At 33.8% G+C, this 21,966-nt stretch overlaps 1 protein-coding gene across 1 annotated transcript in view; it reads right to left on the minus strand.

Annotated features, from left to right (window-relative positions):
• Positions 1-3,619: 3,619 nt before the first annotated feature.
• LOC126885102 (dynein axonemal heavy chain 12) overlaps positions 3,620-21,966 on the minus strand; it is a 660,248-nt gene continuing 641,901 nt past the window's right edge. Inside the window, exon 38 of the mRNA XM_050651529.1 lies at positions 3,620-3,833. Coding sequence (XP_050507486.1) covers positions 3,670-3,833 — 164 coding nt within the window. The 3' untranslated portion in view covers positions 3,620-3,669. The remainder of the gene's footprint in view (positions 3,834-21,966) is intronic.

Below are 21,966 nucleotides of genomic sequence, written 5' to 3' on the forward strand. Positions count from 1 at the left end.
AGTCCCTAGCTACTTCATGCATCCTTTATCCTGCGATTCAGATGATCCCTCCCTTTGACCCTTGCGCATTTTCTTATCGGAAGACCACTTATGTACCTATCGCCTATCCTTTAATTATTATTAATGTAATTATTGTGTATTCTTTAAATAAAATTCTTTCATTTCATACACAGATTTGATTTCATCAACCAGCGCGTTATTTAAGTGCACATCAAGTTACACGATACTTGGTTTGGATATATTTTGTTCAATAAAGTCTTTAATCGATACGCAATTATCGAAGATAAATTGATATGTTTCCGTATAAGTGAACTCCAAATTTTCCGGCTAAGTATGAAAGTTACCAATACTGACACCGTTTGGTTGACTTTAGGTCGCCATTTCTTATAATATGCTTAAAATATAATTAGACCATAGAACAATAAGAGTGAACAGATAAATAGATAATATCTAATATATAATATATCTGGTGAGTTTTCATTAGATGATGAGAATGTATCTGTATTATAATATGCGAAAGTTGCAATCATGGTATTCTGCGTTTGTATACGTATTGTGAAGATAACACAAAGTAGTAGTTCCTGGTCGCTGCCTTTTAGAATAAATAACTTATTGGGTTAAATATTTGATTTAACGTTAGTAATAGTCTAATATCCGAATATAGGTCGATCTACACCCATCTGCATTCCGGAAGAAACATTTTTTATTAAATTTTATACATAGACAAATATTTCTAGCATGGGTTGCCTATCAAAATCGTGTCATAGCTATCCTTAAGGGGGGCGTAGGGGTGGAAATCAATATTTCAAGCACATTTTATTTTGAATGTATGGTAGAATTATTTTATGTTAAAAATTAAATAGGCGTATTCAGTACAATTCATAGATTATTCAAGGAAAAATCAAGGAAAAATATTAAAAAATAAGCCAACGGTGACAAATTTTTGAAGACACCTTAAAATATGATTTTTGCGGTGGACATCAGAACTCAGCATTGGATCACGGTAGACAAAAAATTCAAAGACAGTTTATTAGCTCATGAGGTTTTCGAGGTAACGCTGTCAAGTTTTTTTGTTTTATCGACTTTTGACTCTATAGAAATCAAATGTAGGATAAAAAAAGCAAGATCTGTATTTCAAAAATGACAAAGTTGTTCAAATGTCGTGATTTGTCGATACCCAGAAAATTCAGATTACTACGATGTTATATCTTCCCTATACTGTTGTACGGAGTTGAGTCGTGGACTCTCACAGACGCCACCTGCAAGAAAATTGAGACTTTTGAGATGTGGTTGTATCGTCGAATCCTGAAGATATCTTATACCGACCACATTACTAATGAGGGTGTTTTGCTGAGAATGCAAAAAGAAAAAGAGCTGTTAATCAAAATAAAAACTGCCAAAATCGAATACCTCGGTCACATCATGAGGAACAGTGAAAGATATGGACTGCTGCAACTGGTCTTACAGGGAAAAGTAGAGGGAAAGCGAGGACCAGGAAGGCGAAGGATTTCGTGGCTGAAAAATCTACGTACGTGGTTCAATACAACCACTACAAATCTTTTCAGAGCAGCAGTGTGCAAAGTACAGATTGCCATGATGGTCGCCAACATCCGAAACGGATAGACACTACAAGAAGAAGAAGACTTTTGACTTTTTGAAATCACTCAGAAGTCAAGAAAACAATTTTTTTGCAAAAAGGGTGAAAATTAACATATTTATTACTGTTAAACAAAAAATAAGCATAAAATAAAAAATATTTAGACAGCGTTACCTCAAGGAATATCTAAAGAAAATAAATACAAAATTACAGGTGGGTCTGTCAAGTCTGTTTGAGCTACAATGTCTACAGCCTCTTAAAAAAGCAGTTTTGAGTGAAAAGCGTTAAAAGGATTGTCAACTTTTATTTTCAATTTTTTTGTCTGTCACATCGTAAAATAATACACACCGGACTATCTTTTTGAATCGCGTCGAAGGTAGGGATATTCAACACTATCTGCCTACTTCCATACCTTTGACTCGCTTTGCATCAATTTTGCGCCAGCGCGCTTGAGTGTAGTGAGAAACGATCAACAGCTGCTCTTATTTTCTTTTGTAAATTACTCCGCGATTCAAAAACATATTCCGGTGTCCATCACTTTACGATTTGACAGACAAAAAGGAAATTGAAAATAAAAGTTGACAATACTTTAATACGTTTTTCTCAAAACTGCTTTTTTCAAAGGCTGTAGACATTGTATCTCAAAATCTACTTTTTTCAACCCACCTGGAATTTTGTATATATTTTTTTGACATTCCTTGAGGTAACGCTGTCGAGATATTTTTTTGTTTTATGCTTATTTTTTGTTTAACAATAATAAATATGTTGATTTTCACCCTGTTTTGCAAAAAAAATTCGTTGTTTTGAATTCTGAATGATGTCAAAACGTCAAACTAAAAAACTCGACAGCATTACCTCGAGAAACTCATTAGCTAATATCTTTCTGCATTTTTTTGTTTACCATGATCCAATGGTTCTGTTGTCCACCGCAAAATTCATTGTTTTTTTTAGGTGCCTTTAAAAATTTGCCACCGTTAGCTTATTTTTCAATATGTTTGCTTGAATTTTTTCTTGAATATATGGATTGTAATGAATATGCCTATTTAATTTAAAAATAAAATAATTCTACCTTACTTTCGGTGTAGGTTCTGTGCATAGTCCTTATTTATTCTCATTAGTTTTGGACCAGATAACACCGAAACTACAGGGTTACATTCCATGGTGCTTAATGTATGCTGATGATGTAGTGTTAATAGGAAATAGTGAAAGAGACAGAACAAAAACTGGAACAGAGGAGACAAGGTCTGGCGGAAAAAGTTTATAACGTAGGAGGACAAAAACAGAGTATTTGTAATCTTCATTTAAAATGGAGTTACTACAAACAAAATGGTATCTTTTGATGGCGAAATGATTGTGAAAAGCAATACTTTTAAGTACTTATGATCGGTATTAAAAAGTAATGGAGAAATAGATGGAGATGCATGCAGTAGAAATAGGGCTGGATGGATGAAGTGGAAGGAAGCGAGTGGTGTGTTGTGTGACAGAAAAATTCCAATGAATCTGAAGGTAATATTCTATAAAACAGCCATAAGACCGGCTATAATGTGCGGAACTAAATGTTGGGCAGTGAAAAAGAAAGAGAAACAACGGCGGAAATGAGAATGCTTAGATGGATGAGTGGAGTGATAAAAAAGGATAAAATTAGAAATTAATATATTAGGGAAAATCTAGGTGTGACACCAATTGGTGCCAAAATGAGAACATATGTTAAGATGGTTTGGTCATGTTCAACGTCGAGACGTTAATCACCCAATACGAAGAATAGCTGAAGTGAAGATTCCTGGAAGGAGAAGCAGAGGAAGACCAAAGAAGACCTAGGGGAAGACGATAAGGCAGGACATGTTGATAAAGGCAATTAACATTGAGGCCAAGATAGAATTGTGTGGAGAAACGCAATTAGGAAAGTCGACCGCGCATAGGGATAAGGCAAAGAGAATGCTGATAATAGTGATAATGATGATGATGATGGCTCATTTGCAGGATGATGCGGTCAAACCAAGAAATTTAATAAAAAAGTAGCAATTTTTTACTATTCATAAACTTTATTTGTAAAAAATGAATATATAACTACGTCAATTTAATTGACATAATAGAGCAACACTTCTTTTTATCCAGTGTGATGCTGGTAGATCTGTATCTAACAGAACAGGCAGTACGTAATTAGTTGAATGTCCAGTCGTTGATAGTAGTCCTTTTCGTTCTGATGTTTTATAGATTGGACATACGTACCTTCCACCTGAAATTATAAAAATCTTAAAAATGGTAGTTGTAAAAGGGTCATTGCACATTATATATTCAAATATATTGGCTATTTATGCTTAATATAATCGCTATATAACGCCAATATCATTAAAATAATGTCAAGACTGAGTGAAGACACAAGTACTGGTATGTTTAAAACAATTATTACTTAACAAACTGTTAAGCTCAGTACGATTTAATTTTAGATTCACTGCGTAATACCATCCCTGCTTGGGGGGTGGAAAATGTTTTGGTCAAAATAACCACGGAAAACTAATTCTAAGTAAAAACTCCTCTACCTATATATTTTTTTAAACTCAATAGTTTTTGAGCTATTCCTGGTTGAAATTTGCCATTTTGATTGAAAAAGTTACATTTTGGGACAGTTTTATGGACATTCCTTAAAAATTATGCATCTAACGCAAAAACCTATGTATATAAAACATTTTTGTAGCTTATGAACAAACCAAGAGATTTGTTTCTTCATAAATCTTCTAGGTATAATACAAAAATAGATATGGTAGGTGAAAATAGATTTTTTTTGGTTTATGCTCAAATCGGTGTGTTCAACTTAAAATAACGATGAAATAGAAATGGACGATTTTAGGTGTATAATGCTACTAATACCTTTTGTAGTGCTTAAAAAATCTTTAAAATGAGCTATCTCAAATGTCGATTACATTATGTCGATTAATAAGCGAGATAAATATGCTGAAAAAAATGATAACTAATGTATTTTAAGAAAAAATGAGAAATATATTTATCTCTTAATCCACCAGAATTTAAATGCATCGCTTTCCTTCTACAATACCTTTTACTATAGTATTGTTTCTATACAGTGATGAGCGCGCTAATAACCGGCAAAATAGCTCAAAAGATGGAAAATGTATTAAGTTTTGAGATAAAAAGAAATGAAACTACTGGAGGTGGGATTCTATCGGTATTAACTTATAATTTACATTACCATTATGGATAGTTTCCACCTTTATACTTTTAAACGTCAGCTAGTTAACTTCGGTCATAATTCTAATTCTACGTATGATGTTCCTTCAAACCAGGAATTACGTACACTCGATACGCATCGTATCCGCCATGTTTTCCCATAGCGCCTTACGGGAAAACATGGCGGATACGATGCGTATCGAGTGTACGTAATCCCTATGCAGCTTCAAACTCAGTTTTATCAGGTTATGTATGTCTTCTACTTCTTTGGTTTATTAGCCTCTACCTGCATGGATATTTTGGCCAGCTCATCCTATCAGAATAAAGGAAAAAATCCCTTAATAATCTACAATTTAGAGTTAATAACTCAATAATTTCAAATTTTAATATTTAATTATTGCAAAAAATCACAAATGTGGGATTTGAAACAACCTTCGACAGTTCTGTAGTGACATGAGTGAATGCGAGACGTCTAAAATCATGATAGAAATTAAGTTAATTTTAGAATAAAAGGTTACTAGGTACTAATTAAACTGTTTTTATTTTGCATTATTGTCTTCAATTGATTTTTACTTTATGCGAAATCAAAAAAATTGTTAATGTCATGTTGACGTCATACGTAGTTATGAGGAAAGAAAAATATTGAAAATGGATGGATAAAATAATAAATAATTTGAACAATATGTAAGAAATTACATACGACTAGATAATTCAAATCTGGGTAAAATACCAATACAATATTTTGTAATAATAACAGTCTGTAATCATCTGGGTTCTTCACTTCAGCTAACCGAGGCCACATTACGCAATCTTGTAATGATCTTCTTTTTCTTCTTCCTTTATTGGGTTATATCCCTTGGGATAATTCGCCCAGCTTACACCAGGGAAATCTTGTAATGATCGGCAGTTGTCCCTGTGTTAGAAAGGCTTTTTGCCTTTGTTGTATTTGTCGCATGACAATTCAAAATTGCCAATTAACTAAAGAACGAGAAGAAGAAGTAGAAGCAGATTGTGTAATGGTCGGCAGTTATCCCTGTACGAGAAAAATTTTTACCTTTGTTGTATTTGTCCGATATCAACTCTAAATTGTAGATGAATAAGGGATTATTCCTTTATTCCAAGACGATGGACTAGCCAAATACCCATGCAGGTAGAGGCCAATAAACAAAAGAAGAAGAAGCCATACATAACTTATTAAAACTATTTTTATAGGTTTGAAAGAACGTCATACGTAAAATTATGACCGAAGTTAACTAACTGACGTTTAAAGGTGGAAACTATCCATAATGGTAATGTAAATTATAAGTTACTACCGATAAAATCCCACCTCCACTAGTCGCATTTCTTTTTATCTCACAATTTAATAGATTTTCCATCTTTTAAGCTATTTTGCCGGTTATTAGCGCGCTCATCACTGTATTAAAAAAATTGGACGTATTTAGAATGACTAGTTTTTGAAAAAAAAAAAAATAAGATCAAATCATTAAATTTTCTTCAAAATCTTCTTTTTCGCCATGTACTTGGAAAACGATAAGAGATACGAAAAAAGTATCATACAAAAATGTAGGGTATTTTCAGATAAACATCTTGTTTTAATTTTTACTATTGAATCTCTTATCATTTTAAAGTTACATGGAAAAAAAGGAAGATTTTTTAGAAAATTTAAAAATACGCTCTATAATTTGATCTTATTTTTTTCAAAAATCGTTCATTTGAAACTCGTACAACTTTTTAAACATAGAAATAATACTATAATAAAAGGTACTGTAGAAGAAAAACGATGCATTTAAATTCTGGTGGATGAGCGGGTAAATATACTTCTCATTTTATCTTAAAATGCATTAGTCATAATTTTTTTTAGCATATCTCGCTTAGTTTTAAAGTAATCGGCATTTAGTATTACTCATTGAAGTTTTTCAAGCACTACAGAAGATATTGGTAGCACTTAACACCTAAAATCGACCGTTACTCTGTTATTTCAAGTTGAATACACCGATTTGAGCATGCTCCAAAAAAACAAACTCTTTTTACCTACCACATCCCTTTTTGTATTATCCTAGAAGATTTTTGAAGGAACAAATCTCTTTAGTGCAGCCGATATTTGAAACAATTGTGCATTTAATGAGAGAAGTATATAATTGGGACCACATATAATGCAGATATAAAGGTTCAAATTTAGATGGGAGGCCATCTCAGATTTTGCCTTTTACAAAAATTTGCGGGGGACAAAAATTTTTTTGGGGGGATTCAAAATGGCGACTATACATATGTGACTAATAGCACGATAACTTTTGAACGAGACTTCAGATTTCAACCAAATTTGGTGTATAGTTTCTTTTTTTGATGTAAAAAATCGAGGTCTTGAACCGGAAGAATAGGTTTACCAGAAGTTGTGTTTTTCCTGGTTTTTATGTAAAAATATGTTTTTTTTTTTTCAATTCTTTCACCCTGTCTGTATTAATTTTTTAAAAAGTTAATACGGCCATTAAAAAGAGCGTATAAATATTTTTTAGGAAATATTTTTAACTTTTTAGTTATGTTAATTACCATTTAATAAATAATGTACATGTACCTATATGCGGCAGATTCGTGCCAATAATAATATAAGAATTATTGTGTATTTAATGGTAGAAGCATATAATTTGGATCACATATCATTTTACAGTTGGACATAGTACATTGGACAGTACATTGGACAGTTATATCATTTTCACCGATTGTAGAAGCATTGTGGACAAACTCACTTCTATCCAATCGACAAAAAACCTAAACCACATTGAGATAGAAATTAAGAGTCTATATTATGATATTCCTTCCTCGGGCAGTTCAGTTATTATTTGTTGGGTTAGAGGACATTCTGGAATATCAGAAAATGAAGAAGTCGACAAATTAGCTAAAATCTGCAGCATTAACCAAACGAAACATAAACAGCATACTTCTACCCGTAACCGATATAGATAATATCAGTAAAAACAATTGCAAACAAAATTGGCAACGTGTATATAACCAAAGTACAACGGGAATAAATTTTAGAAATTGCCAACCACTAATTTCCAATGAGAGATGGTTTAAACAAGAATCAAATAGGCTATTTATCTAAAAACAATAAACAGAATGAGGTCAAATCACGCACTAACCCCAGCATACAAACACAGCATAGGTATCAGTGATAACCCATATTGCGCCTGTGGTGGAATGGGAGATCTACAGCACCTCATATTGGAGTGTGGACAGTACAGACAAAATATTAAAGTAATGTATGAAAAGTTAATTGATCTAAATTGTCCTTTACCTGTCAATTTAAACGAAATTCTTTTTCCAAAAAATAAGCAGACGTTACAATGTCTTTACGAATATGTAACGTCCTGTAAATTTAAATTTTAAATAGGCTCAGATAATAAAATTAAAAATTTTAAAAATGTCACACAAAATAATTGAAAAATGTATCCTGTAAATTTAGATAATAAGTAGGCTTAGATATTAACTTAAAATTGTTATTGTATTACCATAAAAAAACAAATAGTCTGGCTAATTGGCTATGTCAAAGCCATTAATAAAAAAAAAAGAATGTGTGTGTACTTTGTACGCAAGCAAGAAGTTATACTTCTATTATAATATAATTTCAACGAAATAAATATACCTACTTAACAGTTACAATACAAAAAATTAACAATAATTACCAAAAATGAACCAAAACTTAACAATGCCAAATATTAAAAAAAAAGAAAAAAATATGAATCGTCCGGGATTTGAACCCGCAATCTCGCGATTTTTTGATCTCTGGTCCAATGCTCTACCAACAAGGCCATCAAGCCGCATGCAACTTACCTTTCAGATATACATAATTATACATCACGGTGACAAGTGAAATATAAAAATAGATGTTTTATTATTTTACGCCCAAGGAAGACAAATCAAAAGACACAAAATTATAATAAAAAACCTTTTAAACCACCTTTTTCAAATTGCGCAAGTTGTATTATTAATATTAATGTTAATAAATGAAATATAAATATTTTGACGTTTCACAATTTGACAATTCACTTTTAACTGCAGTGCCTTAAAATTTTTTAAGCACTAGTGCCTTAAAGTAGCATTTTTAACGCTCCTATGGAGTCCTAAAAATTGCATTTTTAACACGTTTGTAGAACAATATATATAAAAACACTAATATATTCTTTCCACAACTTTTCTGGACTGATACATACATAAATTAAAACATTTTGAAGGATAACTTCAAAAATATAATATGAAAACTATTTAAAAAGGCAGTATAACTATTAACTAACCTTTGTTGTTTCTCTTCCCACAAATTTTAAAATGCAACAACCATACATAACCAAACCGTCAACATCAACAGCTGCCATATTGGATAATTTTTGACATGCCATTTGAACATCCAATCAGAACAAAGTTATAATGCGCATGCGCCGGGATCGTAGGTTTTTAACATATAAAAATTCACCCTCATAGCGCGCGTAAAGAAGTATAACTTCAAAAAGTATTTGGAGCAAAACTAATTTTTTAACACACGAAAAATCATGACTTGATGCAAAACTCGCTTTATGCATTGATGCGTGCGATGCAAAACTCTCTTTATGTAAGGCGTCCAATCACAGCATCGGATTTTACTCACGTGTTTACTGGTGTGATTCGACCGTTTGAATCAGTTGCGTTTTAGCGCCATTTAGCGGTGTTCTGAATTGTTTGTTTAACTTTGGGCTGCAGTGGTTTAAAACCTTGCGACATTAATCTACAAATTTAATGTAATATTATAAGTACAGTATTTCTCATGATCATTTTTCAGTGCGTAGCAAATGATAGGAAAAAGGGTAAGTCCGTGATAATACACATTATGACATTTATTCTAACATGACATTTTAGTTAAATCTGACAGTTGTCACATTTTATTTTCAATTTGGAATAAAAACAAATCAAAAGTGTTTCTTGCATTTTTAAAATGGTATTTTCTTTGATTTGTATAGTCTTATAAATTATACAGATTATATTTGTTATATTATTATCTAATTAAAGAAAAATATTTTTTTATTATGGCGCCATCTATCGACAACTAGAATAACTAGAATAACTGTTATAAAAATGTCACCGACGAAATGTAATCACCGACGTGCCTTTTTTTCTGTCACATACAATTTAATGCGTTAGAAAGAAATCGAAAAACTGTGACGCACTGAAAGATGATCATGAGAAATACTGTAACTGTTTAATTGCTTTGTGAATAAAAATTTTTCCAAACAATTTCTGTATCATTTTTTTGGTGCAAAACTCGCTAAATGCTTTCTTTTTTCTTAATTTTTTTAAAAAATATACACTATTTTTTTAATATATGTTAAAATTATTAGAGATATATATGTTCTAAAGGAACGCTAACAGTATTAATTGATTGTTAACAAATATAATGCAAAAAACGTTTTTTGCACTTTTCTCAAATTGCCTTTACAAGCATAAGTACTCTGCCGCACATAGGTACGTACATGTGAAGATACGTTATGCATTTATTAAATGGTAATTAATATAACTAAAGAGTTCAAAATATTTACTAAAAAATATTTTTACGCTCTTTTCAACGCCGGTATTAAATTTTTGAAAAATTAGTATATACAGGTTGAAAGAATTGAAAAAGTCACAACATATTTTTACATAAAAAACAGTAAAAACATAAATTCTGGTAAACCGATTTTTCCGGTTCAAGACCTCGATATTATTCATCAAAAAAAGGAACTATGTACAAAATTTGGTTGAAATCTGACATCTCGTTCGAAAGTTATCGTGCTATTAGTCCCATATGTATATTCGCCATTTTGAATGCCCGCCATTTTTGTAAAAGGAACAAAAACTGAGATGACCTCGTATCTAAATTTGAACCTCTATATGTGTAGTAGGTATATGTGGTCCAAATTAAATATGATGAACAATAATTCTTATAATATTTGCACGAATCTGCCGCATATAGGTACATGTGAAGATACGTTTTGCATTTATTAAATGGTAATTATTAGTCCTGTCGCCAGGGGGGGTACAACGGCCTCCTGTATTCAGATGGACTTACCCAAGTTTTTTTTATGTATTTTGACTTGTAGAACACGAATTTTTTGGGTAACAGTTGATCCGGATGTCGATAAGATTGTTATAAACCAAGAAGTTGAGGAATCACATAACAGCGATTTCTCGCAAAACAAAACATTTTTTTGTATTTTTTGGGCCATTCTAACCAAAAAATGTTCCTACAATTTTTTTCGTAGGATGCATAGTTTTCGAGATAAACGGGGTTGAACTTTCAAAAAATCGAAAAATTGCAATTTTTGAACCCGAATAACTTTTGATTAAAAAATAAAATAGCAATTCTGCTTACCGCATTTGAAAGTTCAAGTCAAATTATATCGGTTTTAATTATTTGTATTGCTAAAAATTTATTATTTTATTGTTAAAACAAAGCTATAAACACCTAGTGCTTGAGTGATGTTTTCAATGATTTCTCATTTAAAATCAAACGAGTAGGTAGAGGAGATAAGAGTGCAAGCAGGGCTATTTCTACGTAGCATGCATTAAAACGCATGTATTAGGCACGGGAAACACTAAGGGTTTATAGCTTTTTTTAACAATCAAAAAATAAATTTGTAGCAATGCAAATATTCAAAACAGATATAATTTGACTCAAACTTTTAAAGCTGGTAAGCAGAATTGCTATTTTATTTTTTATTCAAAGGTTATTCGGGTTCAAAAATTGTAATTTTTCGATTTTTTGAAAGTTCAGCCGCGTTTATCTCGAAAACTATGCATCCTACGAAAAAACTTGTAGGAACATTTTTTGGTTAGAATGACCCAAAAAATACAAAAAAATGTTTCGTTTTGCGAGAAATCGCTGTCATGTAATTCCTCAACTTCTTTGTTTATAACAATCTTATCGACATCCGGATCAACTGTTACCCAAAAAATTCGTATTCTACGGGCCAAAATACATAAAAAAAACTTGGGTAAGTCCATCTGAATTAAGAAGGCCGTTGTACCCCCCCTGGCGACAGGACTATATTATATTATTTATTTATTAAGCGCAACAGGCCTTGTAGGCCTAGGGCTAAAATGTTTACATTTGTGATTACATAAATAATATAATAAATAACTTAGTATAACTTACATAACTTATAAAACTTGTAAATTTTATTTAAATACACTTCAGTCTTTTTATACACTCCTTCACCACCTCTCTCCATCTCCTTCTGTCCAATGCTAGTTCTTTCCATCTCTCAATGTTACTTTTCTTCAAGTCTTCATATACACTGTCCTTCCGTCTTTTCCTTGGCCTGCCTTTCCTCCTCTTTTGTATTGGTCTTCGTGAGAGTACCATTTTTGGCATTCGTTTACTTCCCATTCTCTCTATGTGCCCAAGTATCGTATTCTCTGTGCTTTGATCGTCGTCGTAATCGTTGGCTCTTGATATAGTTCTTCCAATTCTTTATTGGTTCTTCTTCTCCACTGACCTTCTATTTTCACACCTCCATATATTGCTCTTTGCATTTTTCTCTCCCATCTTTCTAATAGGTCTGTTTCTGACTTTTTGAGCACCCATGTTTCACTTGCGTATGTTACTGTAGGTCTGATAACAGTCTTATAAATTCTTATTTTTGTTTTTCTTGATGCGTATTTGGATTTCAATAATGTGCGTAATGCTCCATATTTTTTTATTCCTTTAGCTATTCTTGCCTTTATCTCCCCTTTTTCATGACCATTTTCATCTATTTTGGCTCCCAGGTAAATAATTTCTTTGTCTCTTTTGAACGAGTATGTTTTTTCTCCATCTATTTGTACTATGATGTTATTCTCTTTTTCTTTTTGGATCTCTCCCATTATCATATACTTTGTCTTTTCTTCATTTATTTTAAGTCCGAATTTTTTGGCTTCCGTTATTGTTATGTTTTTCGTTAACTTTTGTAGTTCTTTTTTGCTTGTTGCTAATAGCGTCAGATCATCTGCAAATGCTATTGTGGTGTTTTTTAAATATCGTTTCTTGCATGTTTATTCTGCTTTTCCTGATTATTCCTTCCAATGTTAGATTGAATGCCATTGTTGATAGTGGGTCTCCTTGTCGTAGTCCTTCCTTGGTTTCAAACTTTTTGAATGTATACCCTTTCCAAGCTATTTCGTTTGTTGTGTTTTCCATCGTCATCTTTATCATCCTAACAATTTTACTTGGTATCCCCAGTTCTTTCATCAGTTCGTACATCTGCTGTCTATTTACTGTGTCGTAAGCCTGCTTAAAGTCTATGAACAAAGCACATAGTACTGTTTTATGTTCGTAACAGGTAGTCTGTATTTTTTTAAGGCAAATATTTGGTCAGTCGTTGATCTGTTGTTTCTAAAACCTGCCTGGTATTCCCCCAGTATTTTTTCCGAATAATGACTTAGCCTTTTTCTTATACTTTTTGCCAAGATTTTGTAAACTGTTTCTAATAGTGCGATGCCTCTGTAGTTTTCGCATAGCATTCTATCACCTTTTTTATGTATAGGGCATATTCTTGCTATGGTCCACTCTTCTGGCATTTTTTCTACTTCCCATATTCTTTTTATCAGGTCATATATCTCTTTCTGTAGTCTTTTCCCTCCTGATTTTATCATTTCGGCCGATATTTCTGTTATTCCTGGGCTTTTGATATTTTTCAAGCTCTTTATTTCGTTCTTTATTTCTTGTTCTGTGGGTATTTCTATTGCTATCTGATCATCTTCAATTTCATGGCTTGTTTCCTTTTGTACTTCGCTCTTATTTAGCAGTTCTGTGAAATAGTTTTGCCAGTTTTCCATTATTTTTTCCGGCTCATTTAGTAACATCCCTTTATCATCTCTCATATATGGGTTGTTTTTTTGATATCCTCTTTCCATTTTTTTGCTTCCTGGTAGAATGATCTTATTTTTTTTTGAAATTTTTCTTCTATTTCTTTCAGTTTGTTCTCGTTGTATTTTCTCTTTTTGCTTCTACATTTTCTTTTCATGATTTTTCTCAATTCTCTGTATTCTTCTCTAGTGCTTTCTTCGTCATTTGTGAGATTTTTGAGTCTTACTTCTCTTATTGCTTCTGCTACTTCTTGACATTCTTCATCATACCAATCTTTTGTTTTGTGTTTTCTTTTGGTTTTCGCTAGGATTGCTTTACTTGTGTTCAAGATTGCTTCTTTGATATTTTGCCATTGTTTGTCTGGGCTTGACGTTTCTTGTTCCCCGATTAGTCGTCCCTGTTGGTTATTCCCTGTTCATACTTCTTCTGTGTGTTGTTATCTTTTAGTAGTCCTATGTTGAATTGTTTTCCAATTTTTTCCGTTGTTTTATTGTTTCGCTTTATGTTATGCTCGATTTTGTATTCTGCTCTCACCAAGTAGTGGTCAGAGTTACAGTCCGCTCCTCTCATGCTCTTTACATTCATTACATTGTTTGCATGCTTCTTCTCTATTAAAATATGGTCTATCTGATTTACTGTCTTCTTATCAGGGGAAATCCACGTTCCTTTATATATATCTTTTCGGCGTAATTGTGTGCTTCTTATCACCATTTGCCTTTCTGTTGCAAAGCCTATTATTCTTTGGCCATTATCGTTCGACACCTCATGCTTACTATATTTCCCTATTATGTGTTCGTATATATTCTCTCTTCCGACTTTGGCGTTGCAGTCTCTCATTATTATTTTGATGTCAAACCCTGGTAATTTATCATATTCTCTTTCCAATTGCTCGTAGAATTCATCTTTTTCTTCTTCTGTGGCATCTTCAATCGGTGCGTGTACATTTATTATACTTATGTTTCGTTTGTCCCCTTTTAATCTTATTGTGCATAATCTATCTGATATTGGTTGGAATGCCATTACTCTTTCCTTCCATTTTCGCTGTATTATAAAACCTGTTCCTAACCTTCTGGTTTCTCCCCCGCTTTTAAAAAATACCACGTCTTCTATTTCTACTATTTCTGTCTCCGATTGTTTTGTCTCTTGTAAAGCTATTATTTCTACATTATATCTTCTAATTTCTCTAATTAATTTTTTGAGTTTCCTGTTTCGTATGTGCCTCTTACATTCCATGTACCCAAGTTGACTTAATTTTTCTTTTTGTTATCTTTACTTATTTCCTTGTCCATTGCCTGCGTCGTTTCCGTCTTATTTATCTCTGTTGCAAACTGTATCTTGTCATTTTTCGGCTTTTCTTTTTTATTGCTGTCTTGATTTGTTTTATTTCCATAGTTCGTAATTCTCTTCTTTGCATTTTTCGTCGTAATTTGTTTCATTTCATTGCTATTGCTTAGTTTTTTGCTTTGGTCTCTACCACCAACCTTTGGTTCATTCCATCTCAGCGCCATATTTCATGATCGGCATATATTTTCTTATACCCTACTTTCACTTTTCTCCCTTCCTTTCTTAGTTCTTACGCTTTTTGTCTGACACGTTTCTGTACAATTCTGTCGTTCTTTGATAGGTCATCGTTGATATAAACTGGACCTTCTTCTCGATTTCTCAATTTGATTTTGTTTCGCATGATTTTTCTTTTATCTTCTTCCTTTTCAAGCTCAACCAAACAAACTTTTTCTCCTAACTTCAGAGCCTTCTCTATTTGTACATCTACTTCTAATTCTGTCTGCATAAAATTTTTCATTGCATGTTTTAGGATATCTGGGCCATTTGTATCTATGTTCAAACCCTGTATAATTATATTTTTCCGCCTGTTTTGATTTTCTAAACTTTCAAGCCGTTCTTCTATTTGATAAACTGCCTGTTTTAGTTTCGTGTTTTCTGCTCTTAATGTTGTATTCTCCTGGCGTAGCTCTCTTATTTCATCTCTATATTCTTTCTGCTCTCTACGCATCTCGCTAAGTTCTCTTGATTGTTCCTCAATTTTTAAACTTACTCCTGCCATCATTTCCATAATTTTTTGTACATTATCTTCCATTTTCTCCTTTCTGTAGGAGGGAGATCTGCTTATTTTTCGACTTTTGTTAAAAGCCCGTTCCAATTCTTCCTCTTTTCTCTTCTTGTCGTTTTCGTCTGTCGTGGTACTGTCACTTTCTATTCGAAATAGCTCTTCGTATTTTTTATCTTCTCTGCTCTTACAACTGGTTCGTTTTATTGCGTTAAAGGTCTCGTTCGGACTATCTCCTCGGAAACATAACCTTTCTCAATGTAAGGTCTTACTTTTTTTCTTTGATAAAATTATATTGAGCAGTATATACTATTTCGCTCCTCCCTAGTTACAGGACTTCCCTGTCGACTTGGCAACACCGCGTTCCAATCGAACAAGAGTCCACTTCGAATATCGTAATATCGATGCCGTTTTATTTGTTTATGTATTAGGCTTACCTTTGATTTTTGCCAATTTGGAGCACAATTTCAATATTTAGTATTATTTAGTATTATTTTTCGTTCTGCGCGAAGATTACTCACTTAACTTCACACGTTATGCGTTTGCTGTAATTGTTTTACTCTGCATTTCGCGAAAAAACGGGTTTAATGCAGGAGCAAAATACAATTAATATTCACACACTTAGCGCAACGTTGCCACCTCCACACCAAATGGTAATTAACATAACTAAAAAGCTAAAAAATTTTCCTAAAAAATATTGATACGCTCTTTTCAATGGCGGTATTAACTTTTTGAAAAATTAATATATACAGGGTGAAAGAATTGAAAAAAAAAACATATTTATACATAAAAACCAGGAAAAACACAACTTCTGGTAAACCTATTCTTCCGGTTCGAGACCTCGATCTTTTACATCAAAAAAAGAACCTACATACCAAATTTGGTTGAAATCTGAAGTCTCTTTCAAAAGTTATCGTGCTATTAGTCACATATGTATAGTCGCCATTTTGAATCCCCGCCATTTTTGTAAAAGGCAAAATCTGAGATGACCTCCCATCTAAAGTTGAACTTTTATATGTGTAGTATATGTGGTCCAAATTATATGCTTCTATCGTTAAATGCACAATTCTTATAATATTTGCACGAATCTGCCGCAATGCTTTGTTTTTTATTAGCTATAAATATGTTTTATACACAAATATGTTTTTTAAAAATTTATTTCGTGGAAACGATGACGGTCGTGAAATCGATTCTTTTTCCTCATCCAAAAATAGATGTTATACATATTATATTATATACGCGTTTTAGGCCTTCTACATTATTTATATATATAGATACAAAATTTATTTCGCCGAAACGAAGACGGTCACTAAATCAATCCTTTTTCCCCACCAAAAAATAGGTATTACATTTATTTTACATTTAAATAGTTCTACATAACAGTGGCGGATATAGGAAAATATTTTGGGGGGGGCCCAATAACCGGGAATCCGGGGGGGGGGGGTATGGAATAAGCAGAGGGGGGTTCGGGTATACTCCCACAAAAAAAAATTTAAAGAATTGGTATATTTTTATTTTAATTTAATATTTTAAGTTTACAACTTTATTACAACTTTTATATTTTAAGTTTACAACACAAAATCAAGGTTTCTTGGTACACTCGCAAACTTGTCAAGAACTTCTTCATTGCTTATTGCAAAGTCTCTGTGGATTGAAAGCAACGCTAGCCCATTAAGCCTATTTTCCGAAGTGCTATTTCTCAAGTATGTTTTTAGCCTTCTTAAACTTGAGAACGATCTTTCCACGGTTGCCACAGAAACAGGCAGAACTGCTAGCAGTTTTAATAGAACATAAATGTTTGGGAAGAAATCTTGGTCACATTTTTCAAGAGAGCTTACGGCTGACTTGGGAAGATTTTCATACTTCTCTTGGCTCCACCTTTCTTTCCACAGCATGAACTCGCTTTCCACAACCTCTTTATGGGACAAATCCTCTTCATAGGAATTGAAAGCAGGTTCCAATGCACAGAAATCAGTTTTGATACAAAATTCTGGAAGGATGTTTTGTAAGGATGCAACTGTTTCCTTGTGAGACTCAAAGCGTTCCTTCAGCGAATTGCAAAAATCGTCTAGGTAAGGTAAATAAACAGCTCGGCGATAGTACTCTTCTTGGGTACTGTATGGAACGTTGTTGCGGGCTGTTTGAAGGCGGCAAATTCTAGGAACCTCCTCTTTAATCTTAAGTTTGTCAGCCCGCTCCTGTATTTGACTATACAGGACTTTAAAGTTGTTATCGGCATTTTCCCTTTCTTTTGAAAGCAGATCTAAGACATTCGAAACATTTTTCACAGCCTGTGTGAGATCTAAGTTCTTTTTTTGAAGATTCTCAGATAAGTTATGTGTTTTAGACAGCATATGGCTCAAAACAAAAGTATTTACAAGAAATTGAAATTGAGTGATAGAACTACCTAGAGCGTGTGCCTTAGGCGCTGAGTCACTTGATTCTTCTTCAATTTTCAAAAGGGAAAGACTGACGGGTTCCAATAGTTCCTTAAATAAAAGCACCGAGTCATACCTCTCCACCCATCTTGTTTCACATAAAGAAATAAGTTTCTTTTTCTTTTGTTCAGGACAACATTCAGTAATGGTTAATTTTAATACTTCAGTTCTTTTGGCTGACTTATGGAAGAATGCGCAGACTTCTTTAATAACGCCCATGCAATTTTTTATACAAGGTATGTTACTTGCATCTGATAAACATAAGTTTAGGGTATGTGAAGAACAGTGTGTGTACAACGCTAGAGGCAGTTTCTGTTTGATGCACGCTTGCACCCCTCTGAAGGGCCCTCTCATCGTGGAAGCACCATCGTACCCTTGGCCTCTGAATTTGTTCAGGTCAAGCCCTAAGCTTGACAAGGTATCCAAAACTGTGTTAGCTAATGCTGCCCCAGTAACGTCATACACTGGAACAAAAGTCAGGAAATCTTCTCTGATTTTATATGATGAGTCGTCGACATACCGTACACAAAGAGAAAACTGTTCAACTTGACTAATGTCAGTTGTTTCGTCTGCCAAAACAGAGTAAAAAATAGATTTTCTGACATTTGTGACAATCTGACTTTGAATCAAATGACCAAACGTGCTAATCAGTTCATTTTGAATAAAAGAACTTGTGTACATACTCTTACCACCACTGCTCAATAATTGAAGTTTTAGATCATTGTCTCCACTGTTAGCCCTGTATCTGAGCAAAGATCGGAAATTTCCATCATTTTTTTCTGGCTCTTCTAAGCCTATTCGTCCACTGTCACGGTGGCCTCTTAGTGCTATTTGTTGCCTCCCGCAAAATCTTATACTTTCTATTATAGGAATAAGCTTTTTCCTGTTTTCTTTAATATCTATTATTCTTTGAGCATTTAGTTGATTGATAACACTCTCCGATTTTTTAGTTACAACAGATTTTGTATTTTGAGCTACCAAAATTGATCGTTTGTGATATGTACATTTTTCGTGTTTACCAAATACTTCTTTTGCCTTTTTCAAATTAGTGAAAGCCTTATTTACCAATGCCCCTGACATTTGGTGGTCTCCTTTTCCTACAGTTTCGGAGTGAGAAAATATTACGCAGTATTTACAAAATGACCCAGATTTTTCCTCGGAATATGCTAACCACTTAAATTCTTCTAGCCATTTCATTTGAAAAGATCTAGCATGGTTTGAACTAGAAATAGTAGGAAATTTATATCCAATCGGAGGTTTCCAAACATTTTCTAACAGTGAATTTTTTTCTTCATTTGTTAAGCTTTGAGTAGAGTTGATTTGACAATAGTGTCCAATATCATATTTGTTTGCTCTTACTTGTAATAAGCCTAACTGGTTACGGTCCTCTGCTACTGGAAATGGATCGGTGCTCGTAGTAGCAACAACAGAAGACGCAGCATCATTGCTAACGGCACAGTTAACTTCACTAGGTTCACTTACGTTTAGCCTTTTCGTAAAAAAGGTTTCAATTGAAGCTTGTCTCTTCATAACGAAATGAGCTGAACTATATAACAACGGATAACAACAAACGAATAACAAATAAAGCAAACTCAACACCACTTAATTGCAGTTTGTAACTGACGCTTCTCTGAAAACAATCAACACAGCATGCGCCGAGAACGTTCCGCACAGCGTTGCCATATCGCTAAAATTAAAGCGGTAGTAAGTAAAATGTACTGGCTCCGTTAAGAACGACTCTGAGCAAAGTTGCCGTTTAGGGAGATCCCAAAAAAGGAAGGGGAGAATAATGCACGGACGTAAGTGAGGGGTTACCATAATTAGCACCTACTTCCGAGTCCGAGCTTTTTCCCCTTTTTCTTGTTTAATGTCTTAACAATTTTTCTATTACATATTTTTCAAAAATTTTGGAATTCATTTGACAATGATAATCTCCACTATAAAATAGTAGTGTAGGCTCTATAAACCAGTTATGCTCCTTGGATAAATCCTTCCGAACAGCCGCATGCACAACAAACAGTATATATCAATCTCCATAAAATCAATCAATCTCCATCCACTTCAATATTTTGTGTTAACTTGTATTTTTTAACTTCATCAACCATTTTTCATTTATTTATTTTTATTTCGGGAGGGGCCCGGGCCCCCTCGGCCCCCCCTTATATTCGCCCTTGCTACATAATCTATATATACATACACAATACACATGTATAGTTATTTTAGTTAGATGCATAGTTTTGAAGGTATTCGCAAAAAACCGTCCGACATTTTTCAATGAAAACTGACAATTTTCAATTAGGAATAACTCAAGAAATATTGAGTTTAAAAAAATTGTAGAACTGTTTTTGCTTAGAATTAGGTTTTCTAGCCACTTACGTGGTTATTTCCACCAAAAAAATTTCATAAGTAAAACAGTATAAATTACTGCTTATGGAGATGATGTAACTGTAATTAGTAGAAGCTATCAACGACTAGGTTCAAGGAAATTGATCTTGCATACGTCCCAGTGCAAGAGAAATACGAGATCGGTTGAGAATCAGGAGAATATACGAAATTAATGAATTAAACGAAGGTTACGATATTGTGAGATTTGTCTAAGTTTTGCATTGTGTTCAGGGTGATGTCAGGAAAAAAGTCTACAATAGAAAAATGGGTGGAAATGCCTTATTAATAATTGCTTTTTAAAGTTCTCAACATGCATTAAAAAGTGCATAAACATGTCAAAATAACCATATTAAGGGCCAAGATTTGTTACTCGCGGGGTTTTTGACGTCACTGAACATGACTACGCTATCAGAACCTACCCCCGGACCACCTGGTGCCCAGGGTCACTGCTAGGGCACGTCATCTGGTGGTTCGCGGTCTAATTGCCCTAAATTGATGCAATCAGTTTACTTGGAGGTTTGTGGGGTCGCTGAATACGATTATGCCATCAGAACCGACCCCCGTAGCCCCTGGTGCCCAGTGTCACTGCTGTAGCATGTCATCATCTGGTAAACTCGAGGGATTTTGGTACTAAATTAATGAAAACGGATTATACCGGGATTTGGGTGCTGCTGAACACGAATACTCCATCAGAACCGACTTCCGTAGCACCTTGTGCCCGTGGTCACTTGTCAGGCAAGTCATCCTCTGGGGTTTTTAAGGTTTTTGGCACTGAATGTATGCAAATAGATTAAGTAGGCGGTTTTTGGGGTCGCTGAATACGAATACGTCATCAGTACTGACCCCCCGACTACCTAGTACAAAATGCTAAGGCATGTTATTTTCAGGAGTTTGGAGGGTTTTTGGGGATCAGGTGCAACAGGGGGTCGGTTTTGATGGCGTATTTTTGCTCAGCTACCCCAAAAACTCCCGAGTAATCTGTTTGCATAAATTTAGTGCCGAAAACCCTCTAAATTCTAGATGACGTGCCTTAGCACTGAACCTGGACACCAGGTGCCCCGATGGTCAGTTCTGATGGCGTATTCGTCCTCAGCGACCCAAAAACCCCCGAGTAACAAAATCTGGCCCTAATACACTTATTTTGACACGTTTATGCACTTTTGGATGCATATCATGCACTTTAAAATGCAACTATGCATTTCTAGCCATTTTTCTAATATTGACTTTTTTACTGGTGTCATCCTGAACACAATGAAAAAAGTTGTAACTTTCTACGTGCTGTATTAAAATATCGATTTATTTTTTCCTAAATGTCCTGGTCTATTTATTAGTAATCACACCACTGATTCATTTGTCAAGGTCGTTAAGCCAAATGTTTACGCTCGCGTACTTGTAAATTGTACACGTCGTGTGAGTACCCTGTTTGTCATTGCAATCGCATACTCGTATA

The sequence above is a fragment of the Diabrotica virgifera genome, chromosome 5 (assembly GCF_917563875.1).
Source record: "Diabrotica virgifera virgifera chromosome 5, PGI_DIABVI_V3a".
Taxonomy (NCBI): Eukaryota; Metazoa; Arthropoda; class Insecta; order Coleoptera; family Chrysomelidae; genus Diabrotica; species Diabrotica virgifera.